The following is a 25,523-nucleotide window of genomic DNA, read 5'->3' on the forward strand; positions in this document are numbered from 1 at the left end:
CATGGGTAAGGAGGACAGGGCAGGGGGGGACTGATCTGTAGAAACAAATTAAAGTGTGCTGCAAAGAGGGGGAGACGTTAGGACACAAATTGAAATAGATTGTGTTTTAACGCTTGCTGAATATTTTATTACATTCCAGCATTAAAACAGCAGAATCCCTGAGAGGAGCCGTCCTCGTTATGAATACTGCATAAATGCACGTGTGTTCGGCTCACTTAGCATGCACGGAGCGTGTGTGAGTGTGTGTGGTGAAACCTGGAGAGCACCTCGTGGGAAATCTCTTTAATTTCACTAGAACGAGCCCATTCAATCTCCCAGCACACACGTGAAAAGTCCTGCTGCTCCAGCAGAAAAAGGTTGGAGGCACCAACGCACTTTAACATCCTGACTTTCAAGTCAATCTTTCCCTTCTTGCATTCTTCCACTCTGTTGTTCTCCGGGTGAACAGTTTCATCTTCTGAGAGTTTAAAACCTCACAGAAACAGGCCTCTGATTGGCGTTTATCTCCTTTCATCTCATGAAGGTTGTGGGTTCGATCCCAGCTCTCTCCTGACTCCAGAGGTTTTTTCTCCTTTCCCAGGTACTCTGGTTTCCTCCTACGGTCCACAATGTGACCACGGTGTGTACTGGAGCCTCTCACCCGGCCCCCAGATGGACCCCATAATCCAGGATGACCTCATGAGACGGAACACCGGTATACACTTTATAACCCACTATTTCTTTTAGCTAACACCAACACGCGGAATCCTGGATGTGAGACAGAAGCAACGTTGCTGTAAACATGGTTGCAACCACCAGAGGGATTAATAACAGGGATTTTGAATTAATAGCAGAGTTTACATTGGTCCCATGGCCATATGTCTGATGGCCTGTTTATGTACTGTGTGTGTGTGTGTGTGTGTGTGTGTGTGTGTGTGTGTGTGTGTGTGTGTGTGTGTGTGTGTGTGTGTGGACAACAGGGGGGGGCTCGGTAGGGGATCGGTCTGTCTGCGGGGGTGCCTTCAGATCAGTGTCGATTACACCATCTGTTTCAAGTGAATTATAGAGAGACGGGATAATTAAATCGACTGTTAGCATCATGCTAAGGAAACAAACCAGACATACACAGGAGTAAACAACACCGAATACACACAACAGAGGGGAAACATACGATTCTGAATGTTCCCTGAATGGAAGGAAGTAGCTAAAACTTTCGATTTCAAGCTCTTACCATGATTTGATGTCACAAAAACAACAGAGAGCGCGACCTTTGATTCCTCAGTGGTGCCTCTGGCTGAATAAAAGCAGCATCCAGGCACTTGTTCACCCATTTTCTTGAATGTGCTCTACGAGGAACAAAAGCAGCAGCTCTCGGGGAGATGTACGGCCACGCAGGCACCTTCCCAACCCCTCCGTCTGCTGCTGATGGGGTAACGTGAGGACGTGGACTGTGGGGGCTGCAGAGACGGGAGCTGAGGAGCAGAGGAAGAAGTCAGCCCCCTCCTCACCTGGAGGGAGGCAGTCGTCCGGAACGTGCTGAATAACAGTGGAGGAGTGTGTGCAGCTCAGCGGTTAATGTTTGCTGACGAGCTCCAAAGGTGTTACTCCCTTTCAACCCCCCTGTAACATGGTCTGAGGTTCATTTCTGAAGCTGGTCTCCATGTGTGCGCTGTCCGCGGCGCAGCATAATTAGCCGCGGCGTTTCTCGACGCCTCTGCGGCTCTGTTCCAGCTCATCACTTGTAATCAATCACATTAATTTGGCAGGTCCCTCAGCCTCTGGGATGATGCTGTTATTGTGTTTGCCAGGCAGGGAGATGCTGATAACTGTTGTTGGGAGGATTTTGATGTGGTCTGAAATGCTAAATGTTATCTATGTTTTCGCTGCTGCGTCCTGGCCTGCAGGGACTTTATTGCCACATTCATTTGCAACAGTTGGTTGTTGGATCTTATGCACAGCTCAGTTTGTAAAACAATTAAGGAGCTTCTGGCTTCTGACCTGGTGTTCGTAATGAAACCAGTCAGGAGCTCAGAGGCGGCTCCCCCCTCCGAATCAATCAGTTCCTGGAGTATCTGCCTCTCGACAGCCCACACACAACCTTCATTGATCCTCCATGGAGATCGCTGAGCGTTCATCAACAGAAGAGGGTCAAACGTTAGCACAAGTTACCATAGAACCACCTAGGAACGTTGTCCCCTGAGTCCATCCAGCCGGGCGGGAGATTATTTTATTGCTGATAGAATAGAAAATATCGGCACCTTTTTGTGTTTTCTCCCTGACCTCCTGCAGGTTCTCACTCAGCCTCCCCCCTGTCATGGTGGTTTTGCTCCAGTGAGGGGTCAGGATCCATCTCCCTTAGGAACCAATTACAGACGGTTCAGGGAGGCTTTCATCGTGCACATGTTAGCACAGTCAAACGCAGCCCCGGGCGCTGACCCCGCACCTTCGCACCGACCTGCGGCTTTTTGGCAAAATGGAGATCAGACATCAACAAACACAGGAGCAGACGCTGAAGAGGAGCGGATGATTTGACTGCAGGGGTTGGGCTTGGAAAAGAAGTAACCATGGCGATGAAGGTCACGGGTTAAAGCTCAAACGCGGTGTATTTTATTTCTCTCTGCACACACACCGTCTGCGTGTGTGTCTGGACGAGACACCCACAGGCCAATCCATCCTCCTCCTCCACATCCTCCAACAGAGGATTTGCCAAACAGCTGGTTGCCATGGTTGCAGTTTGTCTGCCGCCAATCAGCAGTGAGTTTACTTGGGGTCCAGGGGGGTGGGGGGGGGGTACACAAGCAGAGGCTGGCAAATAGCAGTGATATGAGGGGAGATTAGCATACATTGGGCCATGGGCAGCAAATCCTCGTTCAAATATCTCAGCATTAACTGAAATAACGGGGCTCATCTCCTCAAAATGTTTCCTTCTGACATAATCAGTTAACAGTGAGGTCAAGCATAATTTTTGCCTGCTTGTATTTTCTGATGAACCACAGATATTCAATTTCAGGCAACAATTCAATACCAACAACAACTGAGTTTTTAATAACTCCGCTAGCTGTTAATCGAGATTTCAATATTGTATTTATGTATCAATGAAAACCTTCCCACAATCTCTGAATGAACAGAATGAAAAGAGATTATTGTGAGATAAGAGCGCCTCCTACTGGTTATACTGGATAAAAGCTCAAAATATGGTCAATTTAAACGCAATTAACAAAGTAACCGATAAGTTTTTGCTATAGATAGTCTGAGATTTTGAGACAGGTATCCATATAACCATAGATTCATAAGTATTCATCGGGATAAAATGTGCATTCAGCTGAGGGAGACATACAACAGCTCTTTTAAATGTTACTGCTATAATAAATTGGGGGGGAAATAGAAAAAATGCATCCGTGTCTATAAAATGCAAGTGTCACATGAAAATATTATAACGGTGTATATGATGTAGATTTAAAAACAACACTAAAACGTGTAAATTGTCCTTACATGTGACATTATTAGCGCTGCAGTACCGGTAAATACCAATAGAGGTCAGCAAAACATTAACGACAGTGCCATTTCCTCGTCTCAGCTCATGTTAATTAACTATTCCTCTTTAATAGCAGCATTCAAGTGCTAATAAGGCTAACTTGTAGCAAGCATAGCTAAGTAAATACAAATTGACTGGTTCATTTATTGATGTTAGGCCACTTTAAAAACCAAAACAACGATCCTATATGAATAGTTGCGTGTGACGAGTTAAATTGCAGTTGTTAGTCGTAGGTTTCCAGCGGAATCTCTCACTTCTGGGGTCATTTTCAGGGCCGTTCTCGTCTCCGCTGACCCCCACCTGTGCGCGAGCGCGAGCCCGGCCGGTTCCTGACTTTGATCCCTCTCAGCTGACGTCAGGAGAAATGGCGGACCTGGACGACAGCGACGCATCTCCTCCCGAGTCCCAAGGTGAGTTTCCAATACCACGAAAGTTGCCTGTAACGAACTTTTTACACTGTTAAACAGCTGTTTGCCGCAGCCGGCGGGCGCTCTGCGGTCGTTTGTCGGTGTTCGAGCGCCGAATTAGCCGAAACTCCAACTAACCGGAGCCGGTTCGGGTCACGGGAATGGGATTAACCACAAACCTTTCGGTCGAGCTTTTATATGGATTTGGCAGTATGTTCCTGACTTTACAGACTCCCAGGGTGAACTTTTCTTTACATTTCTGGCTAGGTTGAACGGGCCGGCAGACACCTGTTAGTGACATTTAGCCCAGTTTGAAAGGCGAAATCAGCTGACGTGACAGGTGAACTAATGGAAGGCTGCAGGCTGCTGCTCGGTCAGACCCGAAAGAGCCTCCGGAGCTGCGGGCTTCTCCTCGTCCTTCCATCGCCATTTACTGTGATATTCAAGATTCTAGTTTTAGTTCGGTACAAAGGGAGGAAAGGCTGATTTGATCCTCCTGGAAACAGATGCGTATCTGCAAATCTGTGACGTCAGTCATGAACTAAACGTCATTAAGCGACTTAATTAATGAACTAATTAAATTTCCTGAATTAGGCCCAGGTCGCCTGAACAATGGCTGCTGACTAATAAACGTCTGCCTTTATTAAAGGTGAGCATCCGCCCCGATGGGTTAAAATAACCTCCACTGTTCTTTGCAAACATCTTTCATCCACCTGACGGCCCATATAATGACTCCTGACACAAAGAACCGGCCCAATCCAAGAACCTCTCATGGACTGAAGAGCAAATCACCTTTAAAAATAATAACATAAAAACAGGATAAGTGTACAGTATATGTGCATCCATCTGTTTATCCAGCAGTCAAAATATTTAATCTGTTCACGAGTCTGTCTCTTCCACGCACACCCAATAAGTGTGAGAAGGGTGTGTTTGCCAGCCTATCCGGTTTAGGCTCCAGTGTAGGATTACAGCATTACTCTATCCTGCAGGGACAAAGATCCGCTTGCTCTTTCATGAATGCCTGTATATCTATTTGTTTAGCGTACGACCCCAGGATATGAGAGAACAACAGCGAGGTATTTTATTAACAGTTTAGAGGGGCTGTGGAAGAGGGGGGGTCTTGGTTCGGAGGTTTGCTTCGCAGGAAGTAAAGCCGATGCACATTGAGACACAGCAGGGGTGGTTTTTAAGGTGCCACGTCCGTCAGCGTCCCTCAGCGTTTGCTGTTTTAAGCCTCTACGTCTCGCCAGATTTTCAAGTTTGCCGTGCCACTTGAAAGGCTGTAGCGTTTGTGAGTAATATGCAACAGTAATTAGCAGAGTAATTACCCTCTGCTCCCTCCCTTCAGTAGCAGCGTCTGCTAGCTTCACCTGCTAATTCCAAAAGATGAGCGTCCCCTTCATCTCGACGGCCCCGCCGGATATACGTTTATCCATGCCGCATTTGTAAGACAACAAACGTGCACGTCCGTGTGTTGCAGCAGGAGGATGTGCACGCTGATGCTGTGGGATGTCAAAATAGCTGATGGCTCTTTAACGGGGAGTTGGGTGGAGACTTTGAGCCATGTGCCACACACACGCACACACACCCCCTCCATCCCTCAGGGGCCGGGACATTTGCTGTGACGTTGTGGAGCTCTTTAAATGCACATTGCTGTATATCAGCCCCCCCCCCCTCCCCTGCATCATTGATCCATGTGCTGCTGCCAGAGACACCAGCCTATCAGCCAGCACCAGATTCCTCTCCGTTCCTGTCCATACTGTGCGTCCGGCGTCTGTGTGTTTGCTCACATTTGCATGCATCATAAAAAGGTGAGCGAGCCGGGAGGAGGGGGGGGGCGGCAGTCACGTCTCCACGAGGGGCGAGTGTGGCGAAGAGCAGGTTTTCCAGCTCTTGAGTTAACCAGTCTTATGGATTAAGTCTTCCTTCTCTAAGCCAGACTGCAGAAGCTGCCACTGTCAGGCACTCTCTCCTCCACTCTCCCTGTGCCTGACTCTGCCACCGTGGGCTCCGGCTTGGAGTTGATGCTCTTTTTGACCCGCTAGTTTTAGATTATTTTTAACGCCGTTGCTCCCAACTCGGCTGGTTTCTCTCCACTGCCTCTGCCACAGAGCAGCGATGCTCACACGGAGGATGACGCCGTTGTCCTTTTCTTTCGGCGACCCTCATTTCCAGTGAGGAGACGGCTTTTAGGGGCGCCTCTTCGTCTCCCAGCATCCACTGGTTTCTGCCGCTGCCGGGTAGGATGGGCTGGGGCTGGGTGAGTTAGCCACAGGCTGCAGGGTTAGCAACAGAGGAGGCGATGCCAGAGAGTAAAAGACGGGAAAAGAGAGGCGGCGGGGGCGGTTGCCAGAGGGGCAAGAGGAGTCAGAGGAGGGGAAACAGCCGTTCAGCCACACCGGCTCTCTTCACCATCACTGAGGAAGAGGAGGGGCAACGACGTAGAGGTGCTTACAGGAGTAAGAAAAAAGGTACGACGGCACAGATAAAGCGAGACATGTCGAGACATTAATAACGAGTCTGCGTGTTCAGCCGAAAAGTCCGCTCAGCCATCTGGAGACAGTGATTGATTTGTGGGCTAGAGTGCGCGTGTGTGTGTGTGTGTGTGTGTGTAAAGCAGCTGACAAAGCAAGCTCGGGTCAGCACAAGGGCATCAGATGAAAGTGAAGGTGAGGTCTACGCATTAACGTATGTTTCTGTAGCTCTAATGCATCAGGAAGTTCTGACAGTTTCCGCAGGCCCAACAGGTACACCTGTTCTTCCATCGGGTTCAAAATTGCTGAGGATCAGGCCGCTTCTTCCTCATTATTGGCCTCATTGTTTATTTTTGCGTACATCAGGTGCCCCCTGTAGCCTTTCTGTTGCCTGGAGCTTTGCCTTTAGCTTAGCATTAGCAGGACCTAATCCTCTGGGACTGCGTGGATGCTGCCGGCCTGCTCGCCATCCTGGCCTGGACAGTATTAATCGTTAACTCTGACCATTTAATCTACCAGTGACTGCAGAATGATGGGGGGTGAGGAGCATTATGGAGGGGAGGGGCAGATTAAACGGTATCACTCTCCGTATGTCTCACTCCCTGCCTGTTGTAGACACGCACACAAACCCACACTGGTGGGACTGGAGAGCCTCACACTCGGGCAAGCCTTCACTCTGAGGGATATTTGTGCGGTTCCACTTTGGGAATGTTGTTTGGAATTTCTGTTTGCCACTTTTCCTCTCTTCCATGGACTTTGTGAGTTTGTCTTGGACAGCGGAGGCTGTTTTCTGGAAGTGGGAATGTTGACCCTGGCTCTTCAGTCCAGGTAGTCGGCCGGGGATGCAAACCGGGGGTTAGTCCGATCTAATCCTGGGATTGATACTCCTGGAAACATGAAACAGACTCCAGGTAAAGAGTTGTGATGCACAGCGACCTTGTTTTGGGGGAACCTTCCTTGTAACACTGTTGTACACACGCAGATTTTCCAACTGTTCCCTGTTGTGTTGGGGTTTAGACTCAATCATGTGGTATAAACACCTGTCCATGAACTCCTCTTGATACCCTAAGCTAATTCGATACAAGTGAAAACATCTCTAAATTAGCTGTTAAATATAGTTGGGGTTTTTTTAAAAACAAAAACTATTTAGGGAACACCTATTAAACGAGCTATGAGAGGCAGCCAGTGATGACGGGCCGTTCAAAGTGCTCACATCCCAGTGGCAGAATCACAATATGACAGATTATTCATTTGAAAACTGGGTTCAAGGTTCTTCTGTATTCAGAAACCTTTATTTGGGTCATCCGCTCTTTAGTGCAGGGCACTTTTGGATGACATTTTAGGGCCATCACATGACTGAGCCGTCTCTCCTTCACTCGTGAGCTCTTTAATGGATGGAGTTGAGGTGAAACACCATCAAAAGAAGCTGAGGGCTTTAGTCTGTAGCCTTAATTCAGGTGAAGCAGCTTACAGCCATATGTTTTTTCTATATCACCGAATTAGCACTGACGGGAAGATATAACTCCAAGGCTAAAAGCCCTCCTGCCCCAATGACCCACAGTCTAAATGCCCTTTTACCCCAGCTGCCCTCTTGTATCTGTAATTAACCAGAGATGTTATATGTGGACATTCAGAGTGTATCTCCTGAACTTGAGCTACAACGTGCCCTGTACACCTGCTCCATTCATTGATTTTCTTCTTTGTTGGTATCATGTGTATCATATTACTGCTTCCAGCTGCACAGACTTAGACTTTGACCCGCACGTCCAGGTATGAGGGTTTAATGCTGGTTTATTTGGTGCTGCAGCCAGACTGAGCTTGGTTGAATTCAGGGTTTTTCCTGCCTTTTCACCAGTCTAATGGCCTCCATCCCTCTGCTTCTGAAGTCCTTTTAGTTGGAGTCAAAGAGTTTTTTAAATGAGGGAATTGCTCCTCATTTGTGTAGTTCAGTGTTTCCACTCAATCCTTTTAGTCTGGTTCTCTGAGGCAGCTGATGTCCACCATCATCCAGTGATCATTCAGCCTTTGTTACTGCCTGCATGTCGACTAAATTGATTGATGGCGTCACCCTGCATAATGTTGCTCCAGTTTCTGTGCTATTATAACAACAGCCAGTATGAAACCAGGCTGCAGTTGTGTCGTTGATATCTAATACCTCTGTGCCTATGATGACCCACATTCTTTGTCCAGCATATCCTCTGTGAATTACCATTTTAACACTGTGTGTAAGCGGGAGCACAAACTAGAAGAGTATAATCATTGAAATGCTCAGATTCCCATCTGCTTCTATAATTTGTGCCATATCCAAACAAGCTACCTTCATTTAAACGGATTTGTTCATTATTGAGGCTCATTCATGTGTTGTATTTCAGTTTCGGCCTCGGGAGCCTGACTTGATTTAGTCTGCTTCTTTCTGGGACAGATTGGTCTCTTTGGAGATCTACCTCACCTCTCAGTCAGCACCTGAATGCATCATAAAGCCTTCAGTCATGTGGTCATTTGAACACACCCGTTCTTCAATCTTTTGGCTTGGGACAATAATATCTGGTAATCTCAGCTCCCCGGAGGTCTGAGAGCTGAGTCACCCTGAGCCTGATCGTTATGTTCATCAGTGGTTTAGTGCTTAGCTTGGTGGAAACACCGGGAGCACTGGGACATTACACTCAGTGTTTAAGGGGGAACACAGGATGGCTGATTTTCTTTGTTTTAAACCTATAAACTTTGACTGGGAGCGACCGTCTTAACTGAAAGAACCCAAGAAGTCGAATATTTAGCATAATTTCCAGGAAGCAGTTGCCCTTCGACATGAACTGTGCCGTGTGGCCGTAGCTTATGATGTGATTCCATGTTTAATGAAATGTGTGTCTGTGTGCAGCATCTTACTATCACTATAAATCTGAGGATGGCAGGGAGTCTTCGGCCACCCGCCCCAGCTCTGCGGGCTCCATGCAGGTCTACACCCCCTCCACCCTGAATCGCACCACCGCCAGTAACAGCCCCAGTAATAATGTTGCCATTAAATCAGGTGAGCGTCGCCGGGGCTTCTGGGACCATTCCCCAATCAGGGTCCAGCGCACTCAACACTGCCGTGTGTTTCTCTTCGCAGACTCGCTGCTCTTCAACAGAATCGACGAACGGTTGCGGTTAGCCCGCGAGCGCCGCGGAGAGCTGGAGAAGCAGAATGGTGCGTATTCGTGCCCTTTCTGCCACATATCACGTCTGAACTTGCTCGGTAGCTGTGGTGAAGTGCCCATTTGTTACATAAAGTCTTGGCACCCCCCCGTTGCCATGGCGCTAGGGTTGCGCAATAGGTCAGGCATCGGGACATTGTTCAGGAAGGCTAGCTCTTTAGCTTGTGATTTTGTGTGTGTAGTTTGTGACCCGGTCTGGTTGCACAGTTGGTCCCTGCTGTGTTTTTCTGCTGAGTTAAACCCTGGTCACCTGATCTAGCGCCGACCCATCACTGCTGTAGTAATCCTCTGTGTAGCTCCACGCTTCTGCCCCGTTTTCTGTTAAAGTGCGTCCTGTTTAACTGTGATATCGGTATTAACCGTGTGCACGTGAACGCACCATGCTTCAGCCATCAAGGAGGCGCAGTGGCAGGCACGCGAGGAGCGGGCCAGGCAGCACTACGAGAGGCAGCTGGAGGACAAGAGGAAAAAGCTGGAGGAGCAGAGGGTTAAAGAGGACAGGAGACGAGCTGCCGTGGAGGAGAAGAGGAGGCAGAAGCTGGAAGAAGACAAGGTCCAACAACTGTGGCCCGTCTCACTGTTTCACAATCACTTTTAATAGAATTTACTGCCATCCCACCAATTCTCGCCTTTCTGAACGCTTGTTTTTGTGACTGAAGGCTCGGCACGAGGCGGCGATACGGCGGACGGTGGACAGGAGCCAAAGAGCCAAGCAAAAGCCCAATCGCTGGTCCTGGGGAGGTTCTCTGCAGCCCGGCACTCCCAGCACAGCAGCCGGTACCTTTACCTCCCGAGTGCACTGGTGTTTTCTGATGTGTGAAATGAGAAGATGCCTGAGCACCAGCATTGTTGTACTTGCAGATCCACTGGCCTTTGTTGTCACTGCTGACCCCTGCTCTGCCTCTCCATCTCTCTCTCTCTCCCTTTTACCTTTCGCTCTTGGATCTCCCCTCTGCTCTGCCTCCCCACCATTGTCCTTTGCCCTCGTGGTCCAGGTTTTGTTGAGTCGGCTTTCCTCTATCCACTCGACCTTGCTGGACTGGAGCACATGCAGAGTGCTTTCAGTCTCTACCGCAGATACGGAATGACCTCCCGATGTGAATATTATATAGCTCTCTAATATAGCCGGCCAGTGTTAGCGGACTTAGCAGCTCTACATCACCATTTTAGCCTACTGGTACTAGTGTCCGTGTACAGTAGGCCACAAATGGCATTCTTGGTGTTCTTTTTGTTGTTGTTTAAATGTAGAATTCCAGCGTGTCACTCAAACCCGATACAGCGGATCATTGGTTCAGAAGGCTTTAGTTCCATTTAGCACTAACTCATTTGTACTGTCTTCCCCTTTAGCAGCATGTTAACTACACACCAGCAGCATAGATGTGTGTAACCCCTCAGAAGAGCGTGGTCTCTTCATCTGTCACTTCCTTATAACATTCATTTGCCTTATCTTTTCTCCAGATGCTGACAGGCGGTCAGTGTCCACAACAAATTTATCCAAACATGCAGACTCTGTGATAACCAAGCGCCTCTCCGTGTCCTCTGCTACACTCCTGCACTCACCAGATCGAGGTAACAAAAATGACCATAACGTTGGGAATGTAACCTCTTATTATGTCGGCTCTGCTCCCATGTCTGTCCGCGAAATGTTCCACTGGGCGTTAGCTTAGCATAAATAATGAAAAATGAGTCGGAAAATCAATCCAGTCTGTCTGATTTTAGGAAATAATTGAATTCCACCTTCCAGCATGGGGACAGGCATGGGTGTGGCATCTTTCACAAAACATTGACCCACGTTAATCCGATTTTTCCTATTTGAACTGCTACTTTGATATTTAGGTGATTTGTTTATTAATGTTTACTGTATATGCTGCCGACAGGCTTACAGATGAGAACAGCTTCCTCTCCTGTCGTTAACAAAGCTCAGTCCAAACCTCGGTTACACCAAGGAAAGACCCCCCAGCACAGAAACACAGGTTTTCTGGGATTTCTTCTTCCGCTTTGCTCCTGCGCACTATTATTAAAACAAAAAAGGTTTATGGGCTGAAAACTGTTGAGGCGGATTACCGACCACACCGTTGTCATAACCCCAAAATGAGCAAACTTCAGTATAAATCGTATTAAAGTTCATACTTTCTATTTATTTCGACCAATATTGTCACTTTATTACATTGCTACTCATTTCCTCGGGGAGGGATTGTGCTTTAGCCTGACTGACCTAAATGTATCTGTGGCAACAGTCTGACAACTGAGATTAACCGGAGTGCATGAATGCATCACGGGTAATTGTGCTATAAAGACATGAATATCGGAAGGACTGGTGACTCATTAAACAGCCTTCCTTTTACAATTACACTTCAGGATCCTCCAGGTCCTCCCTTGAAGTTCATTTGAGAAGGAAAATGACGTTAATCGGTCTAGAACCGATCATCCTGACAGACTGCCAGAGCGAGACTGTTGAGGGAGGCCACCGAGGCGCCCAAGACTGCTGTGAAGGAGATGAAAGATTCAGAACTGTTGCTCAGATTCTTTACTAGTCCTTTACTAGTGACTCTCACCTAGTTTTCAGTAAAGCAGCCTAGATTTTGTAAATTCTTCTGACAAGGCCATAATGAGATTTATGAAGACAATTAGAAGGGGTAACTTTTAAAGGGTGGGTACTTTTTAGGCACGGCTCTCATGTGCCCACTCCTGTTTCATCAGAGGATGGAGATTTCTCCCCCTCCTCTTGCGTGACCCCTTTCTCTAATCCTCTGTAGGATAATCTTTTTGTTTTTGTGGGAACACTATACTGATTTTATCTGAGCTGGAAAACCAACAACAGCATTTCAACCATACAGCAAACATGCACTACGAAATTACGTGTGAGTGGGAGCCCACGTCCACGCCACTAGCAGGGCTACGGTGGCGGCCACAGGTCATAAACTATTTATTGCTTTAGTACGAACAAACATAGACTTTGCACAGTTTCCAGCCCATTTTATTTCACTTATTGGACACCTGCTCTGCTGCTTCATGGTCGGGCTGATGGGCTGCATGCTTGTCCTCATAAACCGTTTTTTCTACCGGGGAAGTCGGGTGCTGACCAAAAATAAAGAATCGCTGCCCTTTAAATACTGACTCACATATTAATTAAGGTGCATAAAAGCTTATTTCAGAATCTGAAGCGGGCTTCAGCCGAGGGAGGGTGCATCCTTGATTCTGAATTGCTGACAGGAATGGCTTCCTCTCTGTTTGCTCTTGGTTTATACTCAAGGCTGTTTGCTTCTGCTCCTAATTAAACAGGTGCATGCGAGTGTGCTTGTGCAGGTTGTGCATGGTTGAGGGGTCACATGACCTGCACTGGACGCGGCCTACGCTGCTGAAACCTGATGCAACGCAGTCCTGCATTCATTCTACGGCCTCATCCTGCCGTTTAAGTTGTTTTGTGTTTATTCTGTGGTGTTATTTCCTGTTATTAAACGTCGGTTGTCGCTGTGTTCAGGCCTGCGGCGACTCCCGCTGACGCCGTGGGAAACTAACGTGGTGACCCGCCTCCAGCAGCCAACACACTCCTACTTGGCTCGCAGCCGCAGTGCCATGAGTCTGTCTGGAGATCATGCTGGTAATGTTCATGCACGTGGGGAAGGGGGGGGGTGCAGTGTACATATACCGTTTATATTTCAGTCTGCTGACCAGAACAGCCTTGGATGCTAATCAGATTTGGGTGGACTTAAGGCATTACACCATCTCAAACTGCCTTTGCCACCCTGTATCAGGCATTTAGAGCCCACAATACACACACACACACACATTTGTACAGTTATACAAGACATAAGTTAGAATCAAATGAATTGTTGGGATTGAATTCTCATTGATGTCAGGCGCTCAAAGGCAACAATAGAATTGGCTCCTCAGTCCTGTGTTGACCAGCTGTCATGTTTCTGGTCCATGTTTGCTGTGTAAAGAAACCTCCGTGTTTACATGTGACACGTGAGCCACTCCGATGTGCAGAAAGTGCATCTTTAGAGAGCTTTCTTCTGTCGTGAGTAAAGTTGGGACAGCTTTCTTTAGAGATGGTATTGATTTTTTTTAATGTTTCCTTTTGGCATCTTCTCTTGACTTGGCTTTTAAATTGCTTGTAATTCTCATCTGATCTTGATCACTAAACAAACAAGTTGTTTCAGAGTTGCATTAATAACTTCATTCTTATTCTTTTTTCCTCCCACAATCTTTCTCCTCCCAACTGTCCACTGGTCCTGCCACACCTCCATTTCTCAATTCATCTGATTTCCCGCACATTTCCTATCCGATCTCCCGTGGCCCTGTCCATCCTCGCGTTGTTTAAAACCCTTCACCATTGTAGCCATCCCTGTTTGTCCTCGCTCAGTGTCCTGCCAACCCATGGGCTCCGTGTCATTTAAAGCTTTGCAGGCCCAGCCGCTCCCTCACTGCCGCAGCCAAGACAGGAGCCTCAGCAGAGAGACTGTCTCCTCGTCCTCCAAGAACGTCCGCAGGAGGACAACCGGCTCCGCCCAGGTGGGTTCTCTGCTTTTTTTTTTTAATGTTGGCTAACCGTGATCATGTGATCATTTTTGAACATTAATCAGGACTTCTTGTCTCGGTCTTGTTTCATCTTTGTCCTGTTGCCACTGCCCCAGATTAGTCCCACACAATCTGTCACAGTTCCCACGTGCCCCTGGTCTGGTTTATAGACACTTTACCAGCGTGGTGTGATTTTCTGTGCCATTGCTTTGTCCTAAAGGAAAGCTGTCTGAGTCTAATCTTGTTACTGGTCATTTTCAGACGCTCACTGGGGCTCCAAAGGCTGGGCACCTTCTGCACCACCTGATAATCTTAAGGACACTCATAAAGAGCTCTTGTCTAAAGACATTATAGCCAGAATGCTTAGCTGGTTCTGTTCAAATGAAGAACATTAAAAACCCAATTTCCATAATGATCTTTTTTCCCTCCATCTGCTGCTCCGTTAGCCAAAGGACCGTAATGATGTCAGGAAGTCATGGAGCAACCTGTCTCTCCCACTGACTCCACTTCTGACTTTGCCCCCCAACAAATACCTGTCTCCTCCAGGGAAAAGACAAAACAGGGCGACGGCGCCCTCTCCTGGCAGGTAAAGTAACTTCCGCCGTACTCTCTAAAATGAGACACACACACACTAAGTAGATTTGTGGCAGATTGGAGTTGTGGATAATTCGGAGCAGGAAGAGGGTGTCACGGCTTTGAGGCTTTGTTCAGCATTAAACTGAGGTCACCCTTCCTCATGCTGTGCTCTTTAATCAACTGTTAAATATTATTTGGTGGCAGTTTTCCTTGTATTGTGTTCTGACCTGACCACATTTGATCCCATCTGCTTTCCATCCTGCGTGCAGGCCTCCTCAAAAGCCCACAGGGCGTCCTCCAACTCCCAAGCTTGTCGGGTCACCGGGGGCGGAGGACCCCGGAAACCTTCGCCCTGTCAAAATTACACCAGAGAGTCCCCAACAAACCCGCAGCCTAAAAGAAGAGCAGGATGAGGAGAAGCACATACTTAGTCCACCTCTGCCACGGCCTCAGCCAGTGGGTCAGAACAAGCCTATCAATGAACCAGCTGCAGCTACGGGTCAGTGTCCACTTCACCAAGGTGCTGCCGTCACATCTGCCACCCAGAACTTAAAACTGTTCTGTTTTCAGAACGTGTAATCAGTCCTCCATCCCACAAGCCCTCGGCAGGCACCACAGACCCAGAGGAGGCGAGCCGAATCCTGGCTGAGAACCGTCGGCTGGTCCGCGAACAGAGGGAGCGGGAGGAGGAGGAGCGCAGGCAACAGGAGGAGCAGGCGAGGTCTGCTGGCCGTGCTGTGTGTGCACATATCTGATCCCAGAGCAGCAAAACAGAGCAAACCCTTTCTGCTTCTTTGGTCACAGGCTCGCCAAGGAGGAAATGGCTCGGCGCAAAGCAGAGGAGCGAGCGAAGAGAGAGGAGGAGGCTCTGCGCCAGGCAGAGGAGCTGAGAAAGCTGAGGGAGGAGGAGGAGAGGAGGCAGGAGGAAGAGAGGTGTGAGAGGGAGAGAGAGGAGGTGGCCAGGCTCCAGAAACAGGTCAGATAAGAGGAGTTGGTCACTCTCCAAACGACCTCATCAGGGCTGTGCAGAACACGTCTGCTAATGTTGGAACAGAAGGAGGAAGAAGAGTCTCGGCAAAAAGAGGAGGCGGAGCGACTGAAGCAGGAGAGAGAGAGACACTTCCAGAAACAGGAGGCGGAGCGCATGGAGAGGAAAAAGGTGTCGCGCTCGTAACCAAGCGCTTTTAAAGTCTGGCGCATAGTTCCACGTGAAAGCTCTTTTTTTCCCTTCTTGTCAGCGGCTGGAGGAGATCATGAAGAGAACCAGACGCTCAGAGCCAGCAGAGAAGGTAATGATGAAAGATGCTTCTGACTGACTGAGGAACGCGCGTGTTGTGGTCTCTTCATTCTTGTTTTCTCTCTTACCATCTTTAGAAAGCCGCTCCCAACAGGAATGGAGACAGTCCAGGTAACCTGAAGCTTCCGGCCTTCTTTTCTATTTATATTATCACAAATTCTCATGACTCTGGCTGTGTGTCCTCAGCTTCCACTCTCCACCCATCAGCAGTGACTGTGTCTTCAACCAGTCGCCACGGTGACCCCGACCCAAACAGCAGCAGAGTACCGAGCCAGCCTGAACAGAGGTACTCTAAATACTCTGACGTCACAACAGTTGTGAGATAACCAGTTTAGGCTTGTTTTGTTTGTCCAGGGAAAACGGAGAGTTTGGGGAGGTGACTGCTCTGCTTTCACATTCCAGACTGTCCCCTCCTGAGGGAGAGGAGCAGCGGGAGCAGCAAGGGGAGACGGTTCCGGTAGCCTTCAGGGAGAACGGACTCCTAAAGCCTCTGAGTGGAGTAGAGGATATATCAGCCCAGCAGGGACCAGGTCAATAGCTGCTTCAGGGTGGCGGGCGCAGGGACAAACGCTGCTTTGAGTTGGTGCATTCAGGTTTTCTTTGTTTCCAGATGTTGCCTGATGACGTGTTGGACTGAGAAGAGTTAGACAACGGTGTGAGAGTCAGAGAGCAGCTCAAGACGGCCCCTCCTGAAGGTTATCAGCTTCACACCCCTGCAGAGCACTGAAAACACACCCCAAAGATGCTTTCACATCCCCTCTAGAGCATCGTCAGTCAACTTCAACCATCTCGGGGAGGCAGAACCGACTGTGTCGATGTTCTGACAGGTCCAGGTAGCCCGAGTGTGCTGCACTTGTTCGCAGCTCTCCTGTCTGTGTGTGTGTGTGTGTGTGTGTGTGTGGTATTGTACGAGTGTGAGAAACTAATAACGTAAACTATTGTAAAGTCTTCAGCCGTCATACTTGAATAGATTTTTCCAGCTGCTGTAGGACAAACTGGAGGGTTGTTGGTATAACTGGAGGCTGCACGACTGCTTCTGGATCATGTTTGATGAGTGGAACTGTTATTTCTGAAGGTGTTACAGGGAAGATGGGATGCAGTGAGTGATCATGGATGGACAGTGTCTTCAGTGTAGATCAGAGGTTCTCACATTAGCTCAGAATTAGCAGGTAAACTACTGATTATTTTCTACATTCAACTGCTGTTGAGAATCTAATTCGTCTTGTGTTCAAATTGAGACGTCCTGAACGTTTGTGGCACAGCGACAGCTTTGCCACCTGAGTTAGGGGGTTCAATTTTGGTTTACCAGCTGTTGATTTTGGCCTCTTCTGATGTGATGATGGATGAGTGAAGATGTGCTGCACACGCTGATGTTTCTCTGCCTTACAGCCTTGTACGAGTGTCATTTCTAAGAAGGTAATGCATTCCCAGTTTGAGCTTTGCCGTTTTGGCCATCATCAACAATCTCCAGTCTTCTTAATTTGTGTTTGGCGTCCGTCCGTCTGTCTGATTCATGAAAAAAGTCATGTGTTTTTTGTTCCTTTTCTAGGGAAGTAAAACTGGAAAGCAGAAATCTGTCCCTCTTCATTTTGTAATAACACTAACTGAATCGTGTGTTCTTCCTGGCCAATAGTGATTAAAAAACATGGCTGGTAAATGAAGTTTATGCATATTTATATCTATGTGTAGCAGTTTCTAACAACTGAGCAGCTCTTCAGATGAACTCCTTGAAACTTTGTTAAATTGAAAGATGTTCTGCTGCTGCACTCCTGATCTGCAAATAAAATATTTTGAATTAATTGAACCTACCCACTGATCTGATGTTGCTTTTCCCCCCAGTGGCTATTAAGGGACACTTCATGCGTATACCTGTATAAATCAACTCAAGTACAAAAGAGGGGTACAGAAGTCATCGTTTAAAACATTTAGAAAAAGGAGAAAATATTTACAAGCCAGACTATTGGGAAGAAATCAGCATTATGAGTCCAGAGAGGAAACATCATTCAAGTGTGTTTCCAGTAAAAGAAAGAAGTAAAACAAAGTTTCACACAAACCCTGCAGGTTGTGTGTTCAATAATGTCCACTCCAGTGACACACAGCAGCAGGAAAATTTCTTTTATCCTGTCTTCTGCTTCACCAGTAGAATGATTTGGAGAGGAAACTGGCGGCGGTGCTGAGCCAGCTGCCACTGGCATCTTCTTTAGCGTTGGTGCGGGAGACGGCTTTGTCCATGTCCTGCTTTGGGACCTCGTCCTCCTCTGGGAGGTAGTTGGGGATGGCAGAGTTGTGCTGCACTTCCACTCCAGATGGATCCAACGGGACAAAAACCTGAAACATTCCATTTTAGAATGGAGATGTTTGGAATTTAGCCTGTTTTATTTACATGTAGATACAAAAATGGTTGAATAAAAGAACTCCTGACCTCTTCTCCTGCCTCATTCCTCACCACCTGTTGGGCTGACAACACCTTAGTTGCAGCGATGGCTGAGGCCAGGCTCTGTATACATTAGAACATACTTCTTTATAGATGCCTGCATACGATCCCCAAAGATTTTAAACTAATTATCGCAGCCTGACTTTGCAGCAGCCACATTAAAGTGTGCAAAGCACGTTTGACTTTTGCCCAGTTACGTTGCAAACAGTAAGTGATTGTAGTTCACAGGTAAAACCCTGGGGGCATTAACGTCTCCACGCCGACAGTAAAACTCTGTGTGCGTTACCTCAGTGGGCAGGTCTGATCGGATGCGGACTGTACATCTCTTGGAAGCCATCTGGAAAGTGAAGCTGATCACTCCTTTGACCTTCAGAAGTGCGTCCTCACACAAGCCTCGCTGGTCCTTCATTACATGGAAAACATGCAAGTCAACGTGTTGCTGTAATACAAACCAGTGTGCGAGCGAGTCCACTCACCGTGCTGTCGAGGCCCTGGATGTGCAACGTTACAGATTTGGCCTTCTTGTTGGAGGAGTTGATAAAGAACTGGGATTTTGTTTTCTTCTGCCTCTCAGGTACACGCTTAGCTGGGGCATTCAGGATGTCGAAGACCTCCTGTGCCAAGGCTGTGATGTCAACATTCAGGCCCGTCCTAAAAATGAAAGGCTTGTGATGCGCTGCCTATTCCAGCCAATATGTAGAGACAGAAACTTTCACCCTGTACTAATGTTATTCCCACAGCACATGTGGTGTTAAAAACCACTCTACCTTATATTTAAGTTCTGCAAGCTGACCATCATGCCCAGTTCATTCTTCATGATGGGGATGTTTGAGGGCAACTCGGCCAAGTACCGCAACGCCTGACGTCAATTAAAGATAAACTAATGTTAGAAGATCCACGGTTTGATATACAACATCCAACCTTTTACTCACTCACTTGAAGAGCTGCGAAAAGTACGTCCGGATTCCTGTGGTCCAGGAAGAGAACCAGGCCGGGGAGACAGCCCTGGTCCTTCACAATAATCTCTCGGTTCTGCGGCTCGGAGGCCAGGTCCCGGAGCTGGGTCACCACCGACAGTGCGTCCATCACTGTTTTTTCCCTTAACAGACCTGTTCTAATGCAAATATCGGCACAGGTTGAAGTCTTTACACCACATTTTGATAACAGGAATGGTTATATCAAACAGTTTAATTATCCATGTTGTAAAGAAGATCCCGTATTTACGTTGTCAAATACAGCGCGATCGTTCACAACGTCGCTAGAAAGCTAGCTAGCTATCCAGACAAAGTTGCCTACTTCCTAAATGCTAAGCTGGAAACTTGACCATACATATATTCCATTTAAGCGCATTTTCGCCACACTTAAATATTAAGCAATATTGTAACATTCGGTTGTTTAGCGACGTTTTCTTACCCAGGAAGCAACTCGCGTGTCCAAAATACAAAATTTGGTGGTTGGATTTTCGTGACAGGTGATTGGTCAAATGGTGGCTCCCCACCCTGCAACATCCGCCACGCCTATTGGCTTCTTGTCGCAGTTCTGCATCCGTAGCCAATCAGAAGGCCTTTTACTGCGGAGGCTTTATTTGACCTGAGACGTGTCTGGATGCGCAAGCTTCGAATCGGAAAGTTTATAATCGTTCGTCTGTTTTTGTTTAATGTTTCCTTCTGTTCTAAATGTTCGAATAAATGTAGCTGCCGAAGCGCGTTACCACAGGAACACATTTGATCGGTAAGTGAAATCATATGGGTGTTTCTACATGTTAGTGCCGAGCATTTGCCATGCACCTTGAGAGCCGCAGCCACTGCAGTGTCTCTGCAGAGGTTGCCTGCATTGCCCGGAACATGGAGGTTATTCCGCTCTCAACCTTTAATTTTATTTACGAGTCCATGTCTGTATGATAAGAGCGATGATATATAGTGGTATATGAGCGCAACATGAATTTCCTGCATTTTTAAAACCTCCCTCTGGAAAGTCAAGATACTGCCACGATGTCAAACCCCGACTGCATTAATGCATTATCTTAAAACAAGGCAGAAGATTTCCAGCTTCGCCGTATGTTTGCCTAGTATGTTTTTAATAACATCACATTGTAACACACTGAAAGTGCTGGATGTCAGTCATCAGATGCAAGACAAATCTGCCAATGCACCTGGCATATGCTTTTTCATTTCTTATCTTCCAGATATGTGATATCTTGAAAACCACTCAGGGTTAGTTTTTACGTCAGTCAAAAGAGGAACCTTGTTGGAGCACAGAAGCGCCCTGACTATGTCTTTATTAGAGGACATCCGGGATGTGCTATATGTCATTCTGGAATACTTTGGAGTACCTCCAGACATGGTGAGTAACCTGCACACCTCTGGGATCAGGTTTATTTGTAGTTTGTTTGATTTTATTGTACCCTCACTTGTAGCTGGTTCCAGTGTGGGACAGTCAGCTGTGTGGTTCATATCGCAGCCTCGTTCGCATGATTGGGACCAGCCTCCCGCTGGCACCTTTACCCCGGGTTCATTTTCAGGTACGGGTATTATAGAAGCAAACCCTCACACCTAAAATCTTGCAAGAAGCTAGGTTAATCTGGCGCTACAGTGTATAAAGTTTGGCTTGTGTGTATTTAATGCTCAGATCCCTATGTTGAGCAACAAGCCTCACGGTTACATTGAATTCACGACGGAGACAGCCGCCATCCCATCGCTTGCCGATGTCCTCTGGGTGTACGAGGACGAGGGGGAAAGTTTTGCCAAGACCAGGTAAGGGCAATTTTTTTTTTTACAATAATAAAAACAGTTTTAAAACTGTAAATATATAGTTCATTCTTCTAAAAAAAATCCTTATAAATAGAAATAATAACTTTGTTCCCTATAGGAATTATTTGCCTCCAAGTAAGCAAGGTACTGTAAATCCGAATGCACGATCCCAGAATCCAGCCCTGAGGCCAACAAAGAAACTGGGCGCGCATACAAAGCAGGCGGCAAATCCCAGCGCCCTGGAGAAGATCAGTGCTCTGGAGAGTGAGCTGCTCAGACTGCAGGCTCAGATAGCCATGATCGTCATTGCTGCCCCAGGAGCAGGTTTGCAATGACACACACGAATACTAATACTGCATTTAACTCACAATTCTGACCAGTGATTGTAAACTGTCAACATTTTGTTTAGGTCTGGTTGAGTCCCAGAATGCACCAGGTACCCCTGGGCTGGTTCCCCCTCCCCCAGGTCTCACATCCACCCCTCGTGCTGCTGCGGCTGCTCCTCCTCTGCCACCGCCACCTCCTCCTCCTCCTCCTCTTCCACCTCCTGTCTGTTCTAACTCCTCTGCTGAGAAAGGTTCAGTATTAGAGTTGATTCGTCGGCGTAAGAAGGACGAGAAAGACTCGAGCCTAAAAAGAGAAGAATTTAAAGGGATCCCGTCCATGCTGGACGTTCTCAAGGACTTAAATCAAGTTAAATTACGGACAGTGGAGAGGTATGCTCAAAAGCAACGATCGCATTTGAAGATTGTACTGTTTTAATTATATTTTTTCCCTGCCTTGTGTTTTCAGATCACCGGGGGGCACCCCCGTCAGGAGGAGACGCAGTAAAGGCGTAGCAGCATCTCTTAGTGACCCGGCTGCTCTCATTGCTGAGGCACTAAAGAGAAAGTTCATTCATCATCGCCTTAACAATTCTTCTGATAAAGAGAATTCGCTGGAATTGTCTCCATTCGGCAGCCCAGAAACACCTAAGGTTTGTTTTCTAGACACAGGAGAGTGAAAACGACCCTTTTACTTTAGTCGTGTGCATTTGTAGTTGATAATAATGCAGTAAATGATTTTAACGCTTTGATCTCACGTTTGCAGGTTCCTCACCCCACCAGACGCAGTCAGGGCCACCTCTTCCTCTGAGGTTGAGATTAATTACTTATAAATGATGAGCCAGATATATTTTACAAACCCAGGGACGATGCTTCTGACCTTTTTACTACTGCAGCTACCAACGTTTACGAGCCTTCACCTGTTCTGTTCTTATGTTTGTACCACGTCTGTTCAAAGGCCCAAGGTTTTGTTTTGTATTGCTAATTGTGGGTATGAGTTGTTTTTATGAATGATATTGTCCTGTGTTTTATTATCATAATCTTTTTTGAAAGACTACAATGTGTGTAAGGAGGCAGATGTTGTAGCTTTTAGCTTCCTGCCTTTTACTCTCCAAAGTGAGGTTCAAGAGTCACATTGATCTATGCAACTGCTGCTTATACTTGTTTAATTTTATTAAAGAACATTGACCAGATTGTTCAGTTATGTTCTCTAATTTTATTTTATTTTTTCAGTTTTATCTAAACTGAATTGATTCAGCTGTCATATCCAAAATGCAAACAAACATTTCTGCTGTGAAGACGAAGTCAATTAAACTTCCCACATAGTCCCAGACATTTTTTTGGTGAAAACAAAACTTGATTCTTCTCTTTGTGCACCAATGTGCAGTTGTACAGTTAATTTTTATATTGCTGTGCATATGAAAACCACATCCTGCTGAGTGAGTTCACGTGGGGGTCGTCCTGCACACGATATCTCAGCTGGTTTATAGATATTGTGCTGATGGACTTGTTTAGCTGTTACATGTGTCTGGATAAGGAGCTCTGAAAGCCAGAAGACCCTTAAAGAGTTCTCCATCGGGCGCAGAGCCAAAGACAAGCGATGAGTCTCTGCAGGCTTAAGGGTCAATCATCCTTTTACTGTAAGTGTGGAGGCTACAAAGCAGTAGACAGATCGATGGAGGATGGAGCGAGTATGGGCCAAGGTTGGTCGACACCGGCGGACGAAGGCTTCGGCAGAGGGACCCAGCAGGTTTATGGAATGCTTGACCTGAATCTTTTTAATGACATAAAAGGTGTAATATCTCCCTTCGTATTAAAACGTACCCCACACTTCCTCTGTAGTGTAGTAGCTTTGCAACAAATGTGAAAATGGCTCAAACATTTATGAAAGCCAGAACCTGGACCCGCGAGTGTTTAGCTGATATTGGGTGAGGCCAAAGGCATATGGGAGGGCTGCAACGAACAGATCTATTGATCAAAAGGATCTTTGAGTTTTGATCTCTGGAAGATCAAAGGACATAAAACCATACGGTGCCTTTTCACCCTATTTTACCCTCTAGCCAGGCTGTGAACTACTGGATCTCAATATTTTAAGAAAAAAAAAAATCCCAATTTATGGACACATCATGGAGTCCAACAATGAGGGAGAACTCGACGTCATAATCAGCAACGTAGTGGCAACTTTCACGACCGGGTGTCGTCTCGACCTGCACACCATCGGCTCTAAAGGAAAGAATGTCATCTATAAACCAAAACAGGGGGTGAGAACACCCTCCATGAGTGCACATTCAGGTGGAGAAAGAACAGCAGCTGATCCCTTTTGTTGTCCCAGACAGTCACGATGCAACTGCGCAAGCCCAGGATAACAGCCAACATCTGGGCTTCTGGAAAGGTGATCTGCATAGGAGCATCAAGGTGAGCCCCCAAACCTGCTTTTCTGATTGCTGTTTCCTTCTGTTCTTATTCCTGCTCCTTTACTTCAGTGAGGCTGATGCAAAGCTGGGTGCTCGCAGGATAGCTCGCTGTCTGCAGAAACTGGGCTTTGGGGTGAGAATATCAAACAGTATATCAAAATTTAATGGTTTTAGCAAGTCAACGGCAACATCAATGAACTGGCAAAAACAAGGTGTAGCAGAAAAACACAACTGTAGACAAACCGTTCTGATAATTCTTCAAAATCCCAAGGGAAAGAACACAGGTTTTACACTTCCAAAGACTCAGGTGACGCACATGTAACTGACAGGCAACTTACTGGAACATTCAGGCGCAGGCAGGAAGGCAGACGCTTTAAATGCACATCAGGTGCGCTAACAAAATGGAGGGAAAAGAAAGCAAGGACAGGGGATTGATGGGTGGAGCGGCTGCACATAACCAGCAAATGTAAAAAAATCACTTCACACCTAACGCGATCCCGCAGACCACTAACGCTGTGTCTTTGTCAACTCAGGTGACCTTTGGCACTTTCAAGGTCGTTAACGTGATGGCCACGTGTTCCATGCCATTTAAAATCTCCCTTGTGGACTTTACGATGATGAACCGATTCAGAGCAACGTAACGTAACGTCACTCATCACTGTTGTGCATCTTACAGCACATTCTCTAACATATGTGAGCCCTGTCATATTTTACCCATCCAATATCCTCACAAATATTTTTATTTTGCCCGTCAGGAGTGGTGCAGTTATGCTTTGCACGCAGACGGACGTAAATCCAGTTTGTCTCTTGTTTATTAAAAACAAAACCAAATGAAGTGCAGCTCAGTTACATTATAGCAAGAAGGTTCAGAGTTTGATTCCAGCTCTAGAATTTGATGTCGACTTTACACGTTTACATGTGTCTGGATGGGTTTTTCTCCTTCCCCCACATTGTGAGTGTGTTAGGTGGTGTGTGTCAGACCTCTGGAGGGTGCATTCCTGCCAGTGACCACTGGCATCAACAGCCTGATGGTCACATATAAGCTTGTATTTAAGTGTGTTTATGTGTTTCTCAGGTATGAACCAGAGCTCCATCCTGCTGCTTTGTACACCATGAAAGAACCCAAGGCTACAATAAAGGCCTACGCTACAGGCAGTGTCACAATTTTAGGTACTTAACAAATGCAGTTGGACTTTTCATCCATCTTGGTGGCACCTGTGATTTTATTTTGAACTATTTGGGGACACTTTTTTAAAACTTGTTTTTACGCCGATCTGTCCATTCAGCACCAAGCATGGGCAACGTGGCCGCAGCTGTTCAGCACGTCTACCCTCTGCTGTCAGAGTGTCGTAGACCCCTGTGAGTGACGAGCAACACACACCAGGAAGCACCTTACCTGTGGATTCTACTGCTACGTGTTGTCAACACAAGGCTGCGTCCTCCTAACATGACCAACGACTTGATTTTCCCCAGTGAAATACTGAAGATACAGTATTTTTTTTTTTAAAATCAGCCTGAGGCTCACAGACTGCCATCCATTGTACTTGTGTCACTGGAGGGTTTTTGTAGGAGAAAAAAAAAAACAAGATAAAAATCATTAACATGATGCCCCAGAAGTATGG

General features: G+C 46.9%; 4 protein-coding genes across 8 annotated transcripts; 3 read left to right on the forward strand and 1 right to left on the reverse strand.

Annotated features, from left to right (window-relative positions):
- Window positions 1-2,684: 2,684 nt before the first annotated feature.
- On the forward strand, window positions 2,685-17,788 carry map7b (microtubule-associated protein 7b). Of its 2 annotated transcripts, none has more exons than XM_029849493.1 (19): window positions 2,685-2,733; window positions 3,787-3,924; window positions 9,271-9,420; window positions 9,502-9,579; window positions 9,976-10,139; window positions 10,246-10,363; window positions 11,045-11,155; window positions 13,068-13,187; window positions 13,929-14,101; window positions 14,554-14,693; window positions 14,953-15,182; window positions 15,254-15,404; window positions 15,488-15,659; window positions 15,738-15,842; window positions 15,922-15,972; window positions 16,058-16,091; window positions 16,167-16,266; window positions 16,335-16,510; window positions 16,591-17,788. In XM_029849493.1, the coding sequence occupies exons 1-19, from the start codon at window positions 2,703-2,705 to the stop codon at window positions 16,599-16,601; spliced, it is 2,253 nt and encodes a 750-aa protein (XP_029705353.1). In that variant the 5' UTR covers window positions 2,685-2,702; the 3' UTR covers window positions 16,602-17,788. The 2 variants fall into 2 exon arrangements, with proteins under 2 accessions (XP_029705353.1, XP_029705352.1); XM_029849492.1 differs by lacking the exons at window positions 2,685-2,733; window positions 3,787-3,924 and adding exons at window positions 5,779-6,392; window positions 11,464-11,559.
- A 93-nt stretch (window positions 17,789-17,881) lies between these two features.
- On the reverse strand, window positions 17,882-19,963 carry armc1l (armadillo repeat containing 1, like). 4 transcript variants are annotated; one of them, XM_029849494.1, is made up of 7 exons: window positions 19,828-19,963; window positions 19,351-19,528; window positions 19,182-19,273; window positions 18,891-19,065; window positions 18,701-18,817; window positions 18,403-18,477; window positions 17,882-18,308 (listed from the first exon to the last, which is right to left on the reverse strand). In XM_029849494.1, the coding sequence occupies exons 1-7, from the start codon at window positions 19,920-19,922 to the stop codon at window positions 18,114-18,116; spliced, it is 927 nt and encodes a 308-aa protein (XP_029705354.1). In that variant the 5' UTR covers window positions 19,923-19,963; the 3' UTR covers window positions 17,882-18,113. The 4 variants fall into 4 exon arrangements, with proteins under 4 accessions (XP_029705354.1, XP_003971617.2, XP_011610300.2 ...); XM_003971568.3 differs by having other exon boundaries at window positions 19,351-19,523; window positions 19,828-19,955; XM_011611998.2 differs by lacking the exon at window positions 19,828-19,963 and adding an exon at window positions 19,639-19,800 and having other exon boundaries at window positions 19,351-19,523.
- Window positions 19,964-19,975: 12 nt separating this feature from the next.
- mtfr2 (mitochondrial fission regulator 2) lies at window positions 19,976-22,680 on the forward strand. Its single transcript, XM_011611999.2, has 8 exons — window positions 19,976-20,145; window positions 20,600-20,757; window positions 20,831-20,935; window positions 21,043-21,167; window positions 21,283-21,488; window positions 21,574-21,880; window positions 21,957-22,140; window positions 22,254-22,680. The coding sequence occupies exons 2-8, from the start codon at window positions 20,686-20,688 to the stop codon at window positions 22,296-22,298; spliced, it is 1,044 nt and encodes a 347-aa protein (XP_011610301.2). The 5' UTR covers window positions 19,976-20,145; window positions 20,600-20,685; the 3' UTR covers window positions 22,299-22,680.
- Window positions 22,681-23,588: 908 nt separating this feature from the next.
- On the forward strand, window positions 23,589-25,402 carry LOC101075029 (TATA box-binding protein-like protein 1). Its single transcript, XM_003971569.3, has 6 exons — window positions 23,589-23,748; window positions 23,820-23,902; window positions 23,971-24,034; window positions 24,435-24,538; window positions 24,977-25,071; window positions 25,188-25,402. The coding sequence occupies exons 1-6, from the start codon at window positions 23,614-23,616 to the stop codon at window positions 25,262-25,264; spliced, it is 558 nt and encodes a 185-aa protein (XP_003971618.1). The 5' UTR covers window positions 23,589-23,613; the 3' UTR covers window positions 25,265-25,402.
- The last annotated feature ends 121 nt before the right edge of the window (window positions 25,403-25,523 follow it).

This window comes from Takifugu rubripes, chromosome 16, assembly GCF_901000725.2.
Source record: "Takifugu rubripes chromosome 16, fTakRub1.2, whole genome shotgun sequence".
In the NCBI taxonomy this organism is placed as follows: Eukaryota; Metazoa; Chordata; class Actinopteri; order Tetraodontiformes; family Tetraodontidae; genus Takifugu; species Takifugu rubripes.